A 13,436-nucleotide genomic window follows, 5' to 3' on the forward strand; every position below is an offset into this window, starting at 1 on the left:
TTCATGGACTTCTGATCTGCAGTAGGCAATCCAGACAGATAAGTTAATAGGTCTGGATATTTACCAAACATTCTTGAAGGATATACTAGGAAAGGTCATAAGTAAGGAAACCATGTCTGTCAGGACTAAAAGGGGGGCGAGGATTACTCTGGCCTTGCATGGCTTTGCTTTCTATAGGAATTTGTTCATCAGTGGTAAGGCATACATGAAAACCAGGGATCAGCTGTGGACTAGAGCATCCCTAGATAATTCCCCCTGTGGAGGGACCAGGGCAAAATATCTGCTGCATTTATTATTTAGACAAGAGGCAAAGGGGTCGCAGCAAGGTTGGTCCCAGTGACTGAAAATTGTTTGTGTCACTGTAGGATTGAGGAACCACTTGTGAGGCATCAACACTGTCTTGCTCAGTTTGTCTGCGAGTACAGTGGAGGACTCAGGGATGTGCATTGCCATCTGAAATCCTTGTGAAGACACTGCCCATTGCCAAACCCTCATGGCTTCTAAATGTAGGGAGCATGATCGGGTTCCTCCCCGTTTGTTGCTGTACCGTACTGCACTCATGTTGTCCATCTGTATGGATATCACATTCTTGGGGAGGAGGTCTTGAATTGCCTGCAACAGTAGGAGGACCACTCTCAGCTCCAAGATGTTGATGTGAAGGTTAGACTCTCTTGCTGACCATGAAATATGGAGAAATATTATGTCTCATGTTTATTCTTCACAATATTGGCTTGTAGTTTCTTCATGAGCAAGTCAAATGAAATGTTTATAATATGTTTATGTCAAAGAAGAACTGAAAAACAGATGCATGACTATGCAAGTTATATTTTCATACAGGAAGTATTGTTATATTTCAAGTGCCTTACAACTGCATTCTGTCTATCAGCAAATTATAATGTACTACTGAAGGCCAAGTATGTGCTGAAGGAGTTAAGGGATGTTAAGTTATGCTGAAAAGTCTAGTTTCAGAAAGTTAAGGAATTGTGCCAGGTGCCTGTAGAAATCGGATTAATTAACAGTTTGCTCTGGCTTTCTCAGACTGGAGGATAAGTCTTTGCAAGGATGTCTGTGACGGTGTGTGACACAGAAGTGAGGAAAATGAGGGACGATGGAATTTTCAAATACATTGAATTGTTAAAGGCAATGTAAAGTCAAAGTTCCGCATGCATGCAACTGATAATATATATGTAATGTTTTTTTTTTTTTTTGTTCTTTGAGACTGATTTAAAAATGTTGGCAGGCAGTCTCTCAGTTCTGTTTATGGAATAAACAAGTACTTTGCATATCCTGAAGCATCGTTCTTGACGGAGTCAAAAAGGTTAAATTCTTGGTTATTTAATTTGTACTATAACATTTGGTGCCTTAAGACTCACATTTGTACTTTAACACCTTGACCCCCCCCCCCCCAAACTTGAGAAGGGATGCCTCCTTGGTCACAGTCACAATAGGTGAATCTGTCTGAAAAGGGTGTATTTCAGTCACAAATGGGGATGTGATTCATCAAGATATGTGTTTTGTGCAAACCTGTGTAATCCAAATTTTTGAATGAAGAGGGTGTGTGGATTGAGACCATTGTACTACTAAGGTCCACTGCAGCACTCTCTTGAAATATCTGGTTAATGGGATTAAAATTGTAACTGCCATGACAACCAAGAGACATAGGGATAACCTCACTGGTGGTTTCAGTGGTGTATGACTTAAACAGCTGTTAGCCAAAGAGACTGGACCCTGGGATGAGGAAGGCTGACTATCTCAAGTCTGGTGTTTAGGTGTCATCCTATGAATTCTACACAGAGCTGGAGTCTGTCAACACTTTGGCAGGTTTACGGAAATTTCTACCTTCAGAAGCAGCTGGAGTATGTGATCCCTGTGTGTGTGATAAGATGATGCTCGGTGGAGGCAATGAGGAGCCAATCAAGATACAGGAAGACTTGGATCCCCAGTAGGTGCAGGCATGCAGTTACTACTGCTGTGATATTGGTGAACACCCTGGGGGTTGAGGTGAGACCAAATGGCAGCAGCTTGAATTGGAAATGACTGGCTCTCAGCTGGAAGTGAAGAAACTGGACTGCTTTGCTATTTTGATAAGACAGTATACGTCCTGAAGATCTATAGAGCACATCCAACCATCCTTCATCAGAAAAGGCAAAATTGACTGAACTGTGACCATCTGAAATTCTGTCTGCTTTTCGAATTTGTTAAGATGACTGAGATCCAAAATCTCTAGTCTTCTTTGGTACTAAAAAGAACCTTGAATAGACTCCGGATTCTAACTGGTCATGGGGGACCAGTTGATTACTCTTTTTTCTAGAAGCTTTGAGATTTCTGTATCTGCTAAGTCCTACTGACTGGGAGGAACATCAGGGACTTTCTTTTTCTGTGATGGGAAGGAAAATGGAATTGAATAGCCTCTGGATATTATTCTTAGCACCCAAGAATCGGATGTTATTGCGTGCCAGGCTTCAGGGTGCAAAGAAAGACACCCCCCTCGACTGCCTTCAGAGTGTTAGCAGTTGGGCAACCATTCAGGAGCTCTGAAAGGCTTTCCCGGAGAAAGGACCATGAATGCCCTGATTATGCAGTCCTCCTCTGCCTCTTGGGCGTCGTTCATTAAAATTGCCTCCACCTCTGCCACAGGGGGGTGTCTGTCTCCTTGGGAGTCATGGAAAGAGCTCTCTGATTTGCCAAACCACATCTTCTTTCCCAATCCCCGGTTCCTAGAGGAAGCTCTTTGTAGGGTAGAAACGCGTACACCCACTGCAGAGAGATTCTTACTGTCTTGTTGGCTCCTGGGTGAGTGTATCCTTGACTTTTGATCAAAACAAGGTGGAACCATCATAAGGGGCATTAATAAAGGATGACTTTAACCTTTCCACAAAGTCGACTCCAACGTGGTGACGAATGGTTATACTGGTGCCTGCTGCTCTGGCTGTACCGTCTGCTATGTTAGAGGGAAGACTCATGGCCACATTAGAGGAGGACTGAAGTGTGGAAAACTGGGAACCCACTTTTTTTAAACATTCGCAGGCAGCCCCCCCTACCGAGAAACTTTGTGATCGAGAGTCAAGTCTCTCTGGAATCTTTCTAAATGGACTAGGTAGTTCAGCGATCTAAGGGTGAAAGTCACTGACACTTGTGCCAGCTTTCCAAATCTCTCCATCGCCCTAGATTCTTTGCCGAGGGTGTGAAATAGATGAGGTCTCTTCTGATAGCTCTTTCTTTGTGGCTGCTGCTACCACCATACCATCTACAGGTGGACCCTTACGCCAATACTTACCTGTTGATGCAGATAATATACAGTCGGCTTTCTATGGTTTGGACTCCCAACAAATCAGCTTCCTTCCATGCCCCTTATGCCATACGGTCGATAAGAGGATCAGTGGAGTGGGTACCATCCAAGACAATGTTGATCTGGAACCAAACACCACCAAGAATACAGACTCATCCTGAAAAGGGTTTTGGGATGTCCAACCCCTCTCCCCCTCTCTGTTTCATTAATACTAGAATGTCACCAAATGAGCCATCTTCTGCAAGTCAGTATCTTCAGTGAAAGACTCTGACAATGAGTCTATGTGCTTCTGCTTGCACGTCTGTTTTCTGGGAACACCTTTTTGAGGTGCAGTAGAAGGGACAGAATCAGAGAGGGAGCTGAAGAAGCAGACTTCCTAGGAAACCTTTGGCGCTGACTGTCCCTGTATGATAGGATGAAGAGGTCAAGAAGCAGAGTGCAGATGCAGTTTGGATGGAATTGAACTCTATGAATCTATTTTGTCTTTGGTATTTGCAAAAACCCTTTCAAAGGTCTCAAAGGCTGAGGCCACCATTGGAGTGGAAGACTCCTTGCATTCTGAAGAAGAGAGAGAAACGTTGGCACCAACAAGCCCCAGCCTCAAGGCTGTCCTGGGGTTCTAGTTAACAGGGCCAAAGCCCCAAGGGGAAGAGATGCTATGAGAATCTGGGTGTTGACTCACCCCTCGGAACTCAGCTCGGAGGCTTTGTCTCAGAGTTTCATCTCAATCTGACAGGATCGGAGTTGAGAGAGACTGGGAGACAGATGATGTTGAAGATGCAAGAAGCTCTGGTGCCAACAAAGATGACACGGCTCCAATTAAAACTGAACTCAAAGGATGGGTCAGGGCAGAGTCTTGCATAAGAGGGGGTAAGATGGCCAACAGTACTTTTCCAGGGGACAGTGCCAGTATAACCTCAAGCTGCATCTGTGTTATCAGAAATTTCCTCATCATCCAGTCGACAGAGTTCTGTAAGGTGTCTTAAATCGACAGAAATAATTACCTAACTAGGAATGACTATGAAAAAAAACTAGGTGTATGTAATATAGATAAAAAAACCTTATCTAAAAAAAAATATATATATATATACACACACACACACACACACACACACACACACACACACACACACACACACACACACACACATATATTTACTAATAAGAGTAGTGCCAGAATAAAAAGTCACGGTAGGAGAGAACCATAACTATGAAACAACAGGTCCATTTGTTCTGCATCATCAGGATGAGGGTCAGCCAGGAACGGCCATCACTTAGGCAACCATAAGGGCTGGTTCAGCTTTATTTTTCTTTTTTTTTTTTTTTGCACCTCATCCCTATATACAATCTCTGAAACACCAGAGAGGAATTTGCAATGGCCTGACAGAACAGGCTTTCCCCTGAAGCAGGCTTGCCCCTCTTCACTAAAACATGAGCAATGGTTTCCCTAGTCTCCACCAGACAAACTACACCGACTTAGTTTGTTCCTGAGTGTGCACAAACCTCACCCCCCACCTGTGGAAGAAAACGTGAGCCATGTTTCTTCACTCCTCTCTCTCCCTCCTCATTTCCTCAGTTACCTAGACTGCAGCCAGGGCTTCATTACACAGCCAGGATGAAAAATGCATTTGGGGGGGGGGGCACAAGTTCAGTTATGAGGACAAGGGATACAGAAAAAGCTAAATTAATAATTCAGGTATGTAACTTGATGTGAAGATAAGCTTTATACATCATGTGAATAAAGCAGGGACAAAAAGAAATGGATATTTAGGTGCACCCTTAAGTTTTATGTTTAACCTCCAGGACTAAGAATATAAAAGTACTCAGTTTACAATTCTGATGAAAAGAACAAAGTTAGAATTTTCTGGATTGTTCTTGTTATTATACAAAAATGAGGTAAGAAAAATAGATCTTATGAAGACACATTACAAGAGCTTGGATTATACACCTAGAATATACATATAGGTTTTAACACTTAAATTAATTTTGGAATTTTAGTCTCCAGAGAAAGAATATTGAAGAGAACAAATAGATTTGACTAGAAAGGTTGAAGGAGACCAGGAAAGTCAAAGGCTTAAAATATAAAAAGTATTCAACACTTATAGTAAGGTAACAGAATAGTCACAGAAGGAAAATAAAATGTCAGGTGGTTTCAGAAGAAAATTAGATTAATATATGAGAAAGAACTGGTGATGTAGCCCACTTCAAGGAACCATAATGCATCAATGCTCATAAGGTCATAAGACAGAAGTATTAGGAATGCAATAGGGAATAAAGAGCTTGCCACTAGCTTGTGTGTGATGTTACCCCCAAAATAAAAACGGATTTGATGACTGCTTGGATGGCAGCCATGCTGTCATTGTGCTCTTACCCATAAGTGGAATCGGGGGTTGTGACTGAAAAGGCAAAGAGGAGAGGAAATATAACAAAAAAAATGCTTCACTGATTGCATTTTATTTAATCAGCATACTATCTAGTAATTTATCATATGTGTTGTTCATTCAGCATTCTGTGATCAAAACAAGAAGCAAAGCAAATCATACAGAACTATTTATTCATCCTTTTCAATACCAATTTGACTACCTTTTTCCAGAGATGCTTTGCACTGTAAACATATGATGCAATACATTTTTAGCAAATTTCAACAGGTAGTTCGCAACAAAAGAAAATGCTTCCCACAACATCTTACTCATCCTAAATTGCTTACAGAGATGAGACGTCCATTGACACACATTTCCGCACATTCTCACATTTGCATTATCAAACGTTATATCTTTAATGAATTATACATACATATATATAATGTATTTACACACATATAATGCCCCAGCCGCCAGCTGCCAGGAATATGCAGTTAAAAATTAACTTTACTGTAAATAAATCTTTACAATTGACATAATTTGTACATACTCTTAAACGTTACAAAGCTCATGTAACGTAACATTTATCCAAAATATTGCACTTTAAATAGAGAAAAGTAGTATGCAAGGCGTTTCTGTTTGGCCACCAACTATAAGCTTTTATGTTATGAAAACCATATCTCTACAATAGCTATACTGTAATTTTGCAGTCTACAAGAAAGTAATAGTACTGAATTAATTCCTACAACAGCTATACTGCAATGTTGAGGTCTGGAGCAAAGTGGGAGCACTGAATCATAGAATATACGTTTGGTAATCAGGAATGAAGAAACAGTGTGGTTTTATAAATCCTGAGAATCTCGTATCTTAGTTTCACTAGCAGTAAAGCCTTGTCACATTTTCTAGCAAACAGAAATGGAAGCTACAGTCTTTGGATACGGGCAGCAATTCTCAAATTTCCTGAAAGGACAGCATAGTTGTTTTGCACATTTTGGTCCATTTTAGTTTTGCTTTTTACATTACACATGTCCATAGTACAGCTCCACAAAAAGGAGCAATAACAGTAGTCCTCTTGAGGGTTAAGTGTGCAGTAAAACACAAGGTTCCAGTTTTCTTAGTTTTGAGTCAGTATTAGTAACATAATGACAACAAGGCTTTGAGACGAGCGAAACACCAGTGCATCAAAGTAAAAGTGAGGGACATACTTCCATCATAAAGGAAGCAGTGCAGAAGTTATTGGAAGAGGGACTACAGCAGATGGAGTTAAGTGGCTATACAAAAGAAAGGATGCATAAAACAGTACCAGGCAGTGTTGGTTCCTGCTGTCCCTCACCTCTGTGCTTCTAACTTGCTCGCATACCAGTCTTTTGACAGAGATATGGCAATCACATTCTTCTACAGCTCCTCACTCCATGTGACAGAGAGTGGACAACAGTTTTATTTCATGTAAACATTCAAGCAATTCAGTTACTGTTGTACACTGTCCACTTCCCTTAAAAGATCATCTTCTATGACGGACTGACTTTCTTCTGATTTATCAAGTCTAAATACAAGTCAGATCGGAGGAACCGTGGGTATGAGTCCTTCTCCATCAGTCCAAAAATTCTCTTTTGAGCAAGATCAAAACAGTTCTGATTAATGTTTTGAAGGTTTTCTTTTGTGTGTTCTCTTGTATACGAGTCAAGATTAACCTGCAAGACAGTGGAAAATCAAACATGTTTTACCATAGTAATTTCCAAGTACATACCAATTTTAACAAAGTCAATTGACAAACAAGTTCATCTTTCTTCCACCTAAATAATTTCTATGCAACTCTTCCCAAAGTTACATCAAAACAGTTTTAGCTGCGAGTATAAATTAGTTGGGTTATAGGATACCTTGAATTTATTATCATCCAAAAACAAAATTGTTAATCATGAATCATAAATATGTTTCATATACTGAACAATTCAATTCATATTTAGTGATAGTGTCACCTACATTCTAGACAGTTTTAAATTATACATCAGTAGATGTTGTTTTGGCCACTCCTGTGCCAGGTAAATGCAATCATCAAAGCACTGATTTTCAGTCAGTTGAGCTTACATGACTGTATGGATAAGAATTCAGCATGCTGACAAAAAGCAGAATACAGTGGCAGCCTGCTGAAGCACAATACATGAATGTTTATAGCACATGCATGTGCCAATTTATTGCACTTCAACCGAATGGGAAACGGAGGATACAGCAGGGCTGTACCAAGCAATAATAGATGTGTTCTTGTAGGATGGAGTGTCTTCTATGCTATGAGTAAAGGTCAGACGTAAAGGCCATGCATGTGTTATTGGGGGATGAATACTGGACTGCCATTCATAGATTTAGGGTAACTTATTTTGCAAGTCCATGAAATACATGTGACAAGAGGACAGTACATACAAAGAACAAGTGTGCACGTACAGAAGGGCAGCTGTTGTCAGAGATGAATATTTACTCATTTATTTTAGGTGCAAGTTTTCAAAATACTTGCTGTTCATTTTGTAATGTAAGTGATGGCGCACTTCTTAGCTAAATTAAACCAAGTAGTGAAGTCTAAAGACTATGTACAATCTGAGCTGAAAGGGACATAAGCCAGCTCCATGGTATATATGGATTAAACCCTGACTGTGACCAAGGATTATGTAGCAATTCAAGAGCTCTCAAGGATGGAAATGAGAAGTTGAAGCCAGCATTCACATCCTGAAGGAATGGCGGTGGTCCACAATGCTATACTGCTGACACCCACTGTCAATGGAGGTGTACAGCATACAACGTACAGCTAAGTGGTCAGAGACTTGCATGTTGTACTATCAAGCTGTATTTGCATAACAACTTTTGTTGGGAAGGGGAACATACATAGGAGTATCCAAATGCCCAAAGAAAGGACAGAAGTAGAAGGCCTTCAGGAACACAAGTACAGACATCATTTTCCAAGAGAGGAACTTACAAAGTAGTGACACATTCACAGTTCACTGAAAAGGAAAATGTAGTTTGTCACTGGAAGCTGAGACAAAGGATTGAGTGAGCTGTTAACATAATGATGGGCAAAGTAAATTACTTTTGATATTTGAAAGAGGGAATGACATTAAAATTAAAATTTTTAAGATGCATTTTGTTTGGCAGCTACGCTGATCTGTGTTTGAGTGTAACTTCTGAACTTGTGGTAGAAATTAACTATTTTACATCCTGAATGAGCAGGCAGTGCACTTTAGAGGGACATAAAATTGGGTCTTTATCAGAAGATCGAAATTTCAAAACTTCGAATCTGATATGGTCGAACACCATATGATCGAAGTCTTGAAACTTCAAATCTTTTAACGGAGATCTTCTGGAGAGTGCGGAAAGGGAAGAGTTCCCTTTTCTGCACTGTAGTGCGATCTTGGAGTTGGCATATTTAAGTAGCAGGGGGGTGTGGGGGGTGCAGGGGGGATTGCCCCCCCTGCTTACAGCATTTAAATGTTTTTTGCAGGTTGTGTTTTATTACATTTTCAAGGTTTCAAAACTTCGATTATATGGTGTTGACCATATCAGATTCGTTGAAACTTCGATCATGTAATATAGACTCCATAAAATCACACCACTGTACAACAGATAATGATTTTCTCGCGCGTCTTCAGCATAGGTTTTGCATTTCTCATCCAATGAATTAAACTGTATAATGGATATTGTATCCTTTACCAGTATTCTTGAATTATACCTACTTAACACAAAACAAATTGTTTCCCTGCTAAATTTTCAAATATTAGGCTAGTTACTATACTAAAATTACTTTAAAAGAAACATTTGGAGAAAGCCTGTCAAAACCAGCCTGCTATGCATCTTTGTAAAAACTGGAAATAAAATGCATATTTCTGCAAATATACAACATTATCTGGCTCCCTCCTCAAAACACAGGGGTCTGCCACAGGCAGTCTAGTATTACAGTTATCATAAAAATAATGCACATCTTGTCAGTCTGAAAAGAATTTTTGTTGTGTAAGTGAGAAATAATTGAAGTACCACTGCAATTCAGCAGTTTAACTTATGCATTTACTCAACCACTTATTCTTCAGAAACTGATAGATCATATGCAGAGTCATGGCAGACATGCAGCTTAAATCAGTCACCTGTGTTACAGAATGTGCATTCTGCAATCATTCACACACATTTTATATACATGCTTATGTCACGCAATATCCAACACTCAAAATATTGAACCTCAAATTATATAGAAAAACAGACTTAATGTACAAAATACTGAAATACCACTAATATTATATCACAAAACATTGAATAATTCTAACTAAAACATGCCATAAATCAAAACCTCAGCTTCAAAACTAAGATCAAGTGTTGTCTTGGTAGTGGTACTGTTAAGAAATGTTTTTTTAGTAACAATGTGTGGGGTTAGGGATAGGGTTAGTACAAGAGTAGGATGGCTGTATGTGCTAACCCTACCCTTTCCCTAACAGTACCAATACAAAAGGACACAAAACATGTACACCACCAAACATGCACAACAGTGCACTGATCTCCTAACTAACCCACAAACACTTGCACATTGTACACTAACTGCTATAACCTTTGCAATCATTCATTTTCCTGTGCATTCCAGCTTATCCACACTATAGAAATGTGCATTCAGTCATTTGACAATTAATTTGTGCAGTCGGTCTTTTTTTACACCCACACAAACTTTTCATTCAAATCTAACTGTATACACGCACATACAAATGGAGAACGTGCATACTTACAAGCAATTTGGAGAATCACCGATTTACCTATGAAACACCTTGGTATGTGCGTGAAAAACACAGCACCTGGCTAAAGCCTGTAGAGAGACAGACAGGGCATGCAGGTTCCACAAACATGGCATCTCAGCCAGGAATCAAACTTGACAACCAAGTTAATTAAGAAACACACAAAAACAGCACAGCTACCCAGATCCTATGGAAGAGGTTTTCTTTATTTTTGTTACCTCACATAAAAGTCTCACTGTCAGTTATGCCAGCATCTCAAAACTGAATATGGTAGAAATCTGAACCAGTTCAAGAGAAAAAAGGGTGGAGCCCTGACCATGGGCTCATTAACCTAACTATGACTAAGAGCCTGCATTCTGGAGCAGATGGCAAGAAAGGGACAAAGGTAAATGACTATTACTGTTTTACCCATCCCAGGGAGTGGGGAAGTCAGTTAGATCTCAATGCACGAGTGCCACCTCTTACAGAACAGGCACTGCTCATATACACACCATAAAAAAAAAGAAGTTATGTACTCACCATAACGTTCCATCTCAGTAGTTATACTTCATTTTTCTGCAACCTGTGGGTATTCGGATCCATATCGGATCAGAGTTGGGAACTTTTCAAGCATCTGCTCCAAGCTCCTCCCCCTTACCCATAATCCATCACATCTCCTACCTTAGCTCAGATCGAGTTTGCCACTACTCAATCAGCAACTCAATTTTATCACAAACCTTGAACAGGTTCAGGGGAAGGAGGGCGGGACGGTTGCAGAAAAATGAAGTATAACTACTCAGATGAACGTTATGATGAGTACATAACTTCTTTATCTGAAGTAGTTAACTTAATTTTATCTGCAACCTGTGGGACAGAGTCCCCAGCTACTAAAACTCCTGGGAGGCCCTCATGGAAGGATATTCCTGAGCACCGCAGAGCCGAAGGATGCTCTCCCTCTGGAGATCAAATCCAGCTTATAATGAGAAATGAAGGTATGTGACCTTGCCCAAGTTGCTGCCGCACAATTATCATCCAGTGAAACCCTAGACCAAAAAGCAGCAGAAGTCGCCATAGATCTGGTAGAATGAGCTTTAAATTTGCAATACACATTGTGTACTCCATCTAGCTAAGGAAACCTTGGAGATGGATTTGCCCATAATGTGTTTAGAGAAGGACATGAATAACTGGTCAGACTTACGAAAGGGGTTTGTTCTGTGTAAATAAAAACAAAGCTGTCTATGAACATATAGCAAATGCAGCTTATATTCACCCTTGTTCTGAAAATTTGGAAAGACAGCAGGCAGGTTAACAGTCTGGTTAATGTTTGATTGAGAAGCTAATTTTGGTAAGAAGGAAGGGTTCTTGCAGAGTGAGACCCTGTCCTTATGGAAGATCAAGTAAGGGGGCACGGGAGACAAAGCTTGAATCTTAGAAACCCTATTAGCCGACCTAATGGCCACTCGGAAGGCTGTTTTCCAGGATAACAACTTCAAATCTACTGATGCTGCAGGTTCAAAGGGAGGAGCAACTAACGCCTGCAGCATCAGTAGATTTGAAGTTCTACTGATGCTGCAGGTTCAAAGGGAGGAGCAACTAACACCTGCAGAACCAAGGCAAGGTCCCAAGGAGGAACAGTCTCTTTAATCGGGGGACATAAGAGAAAGGTGCTTTTAAGAAAAGCCTTACACAGTCTCGAAGAAGCCAGCGCATTCATGTTTTCGCCGACATGGAAATTCGAGATGGCTGCCAGTTGCACTTTCACCGTAGAGGGACTAGCCCCTTGTTGGAATATATTGTCTAAAAAATCCAACACTGCAGGAAACGGGGCTGTAAAGGGATCTAGATTCCTCTGAGAAGCCCAAACAGAGAATCATTTCCATTTGCTGTGGTAAATCTTCCTACTGGAAGCCACCAGACTAGTTTTTACTGAAGATGACAGACCGGGAGTCCTGGCAATCAAGGGAACTGGAGCAACCAAGCCATCAGCTTGAGGCTATCCAGGCTGGGCGGACAAGTGCCCAAGGGAAGAGAGAGAAGATCCAGGCAAGGATCCAGAATCCATGGAGAAGCTAGAACATGAGACCAGAGGAAGGGGAACCACACCTGATGAGGCCAGAATGGGGCAATGAGGATCACTTTGCACCCCAGTCAGCAAGCTTTCTGAAGAAACTTCAGAATGAGAGATAATGGGGGATAAGCATACAGTAACCCGGGAGGCCAAGCATGGACTAGAGCAACTCTGGGGGGATCCCCTGGTGAGGGGATCAGAGCAAAGAACTCACTGAACTTCACGTTCGAAGGAAATGCGAAGAGATCGCAGCAAGGCTGACCCCATGCAAGGAAGACCTCCTCTGCTATAGATTGTTTCAGAGACCACTCGTATGGCATTAGAATAGCCCAACTCAATTTGTCCACTAAAATGTTGGAGCATCCCGGGATGTGTGTTGCAATCAGAAATCGACTGGTGGATATCACCCACTCCCACACTCTCATGGCCTGGTGACAGAGAGGGTAAGATCTGGTTCCCCCCTGTTTGTTGATGTACCAGACAACCGACATGTTGTCTGACTGAACTGCAATCGACCCCAAGGGAAGAATAGTGTGAAAGGCTTGCAATGCTAAAAGCACTGCTCTCATCTCCAGAACATTGATATGTACTCTGGTCTCGGTCTGGGACAACATGCCTTGGACCGTCCTCCCCAAATAATGCTGCCTCCACCCCAGCTGGGAGGCATCCGTGGTCACTGTGGCTTGGGCTGTGGGTGAAATGAATGGCCTTCCTGCTAAGATCTCCGGTGATTGGAGCCACCAGAGAAGCGACGCCCTGCAGGCTTTGCTGACTTGAACTGGAGAGTTCATGGGGAGATCTAGCCAAGACCATTACACAGCCAGAGTCCACTGAAGAACATACATGTGAAGGAGTGCACAGGGAAGGATCGAGATTTCTGCGGCCATAGAGCCTAAGGCTCAGAGAACGTCGCCCGCCTTTGATAGCCTGGGACCAAGAATCACTGAAATATGAGCCCATAGGCTCTGGACCCTGTCTAGAGTTAG

At 41.4% G+C, this 13,436-nt stretch overlaps 1 protein-coding gene across 4 annotated transcripts in view; it reads right to left on the bottom strand.

Moving 5' to 3' along the window:
• Window positions 1–5,826: 5,826 nt before the first annotated feature.
• The window catches only part of RGS3 (regulator of G protein signaling 3), a 2,411,552-nt gene continuing 2,403,942 nt past the window's right edge, over window positions 5,827–13,436 (bottom strand). For all 4 annotated transcript variants that reach the window (XM_044057996.1, XM_044057997.1, XM_044057999.1 and 1 more), the window contains one exon: window positions 5,827–7,340. In XM_044057996.1, the coding sequence (XP_043913931.1) occupies window positions 7,158–7,340 (183 nt within the window). In that variant the 3' untranslated portion in view covers window positions 5,827–7,157. The remainder of the gene's footprint in view (window positions 7,341–13,436) is intronic.

This window comes from Protopterus annectens, chromosome 16.part0, assembly GCF_019279795.1.
Source record: "Protopterus annectens isolate FY-2018-M chromosome 16.part0, PAN1.0, whole genome shotgun sequence".
NCBI lineage: Eukaryota > Metazoa > Chordata > Ceratodontiformes > Protopteridae > Protopterus > Protopterus annectens.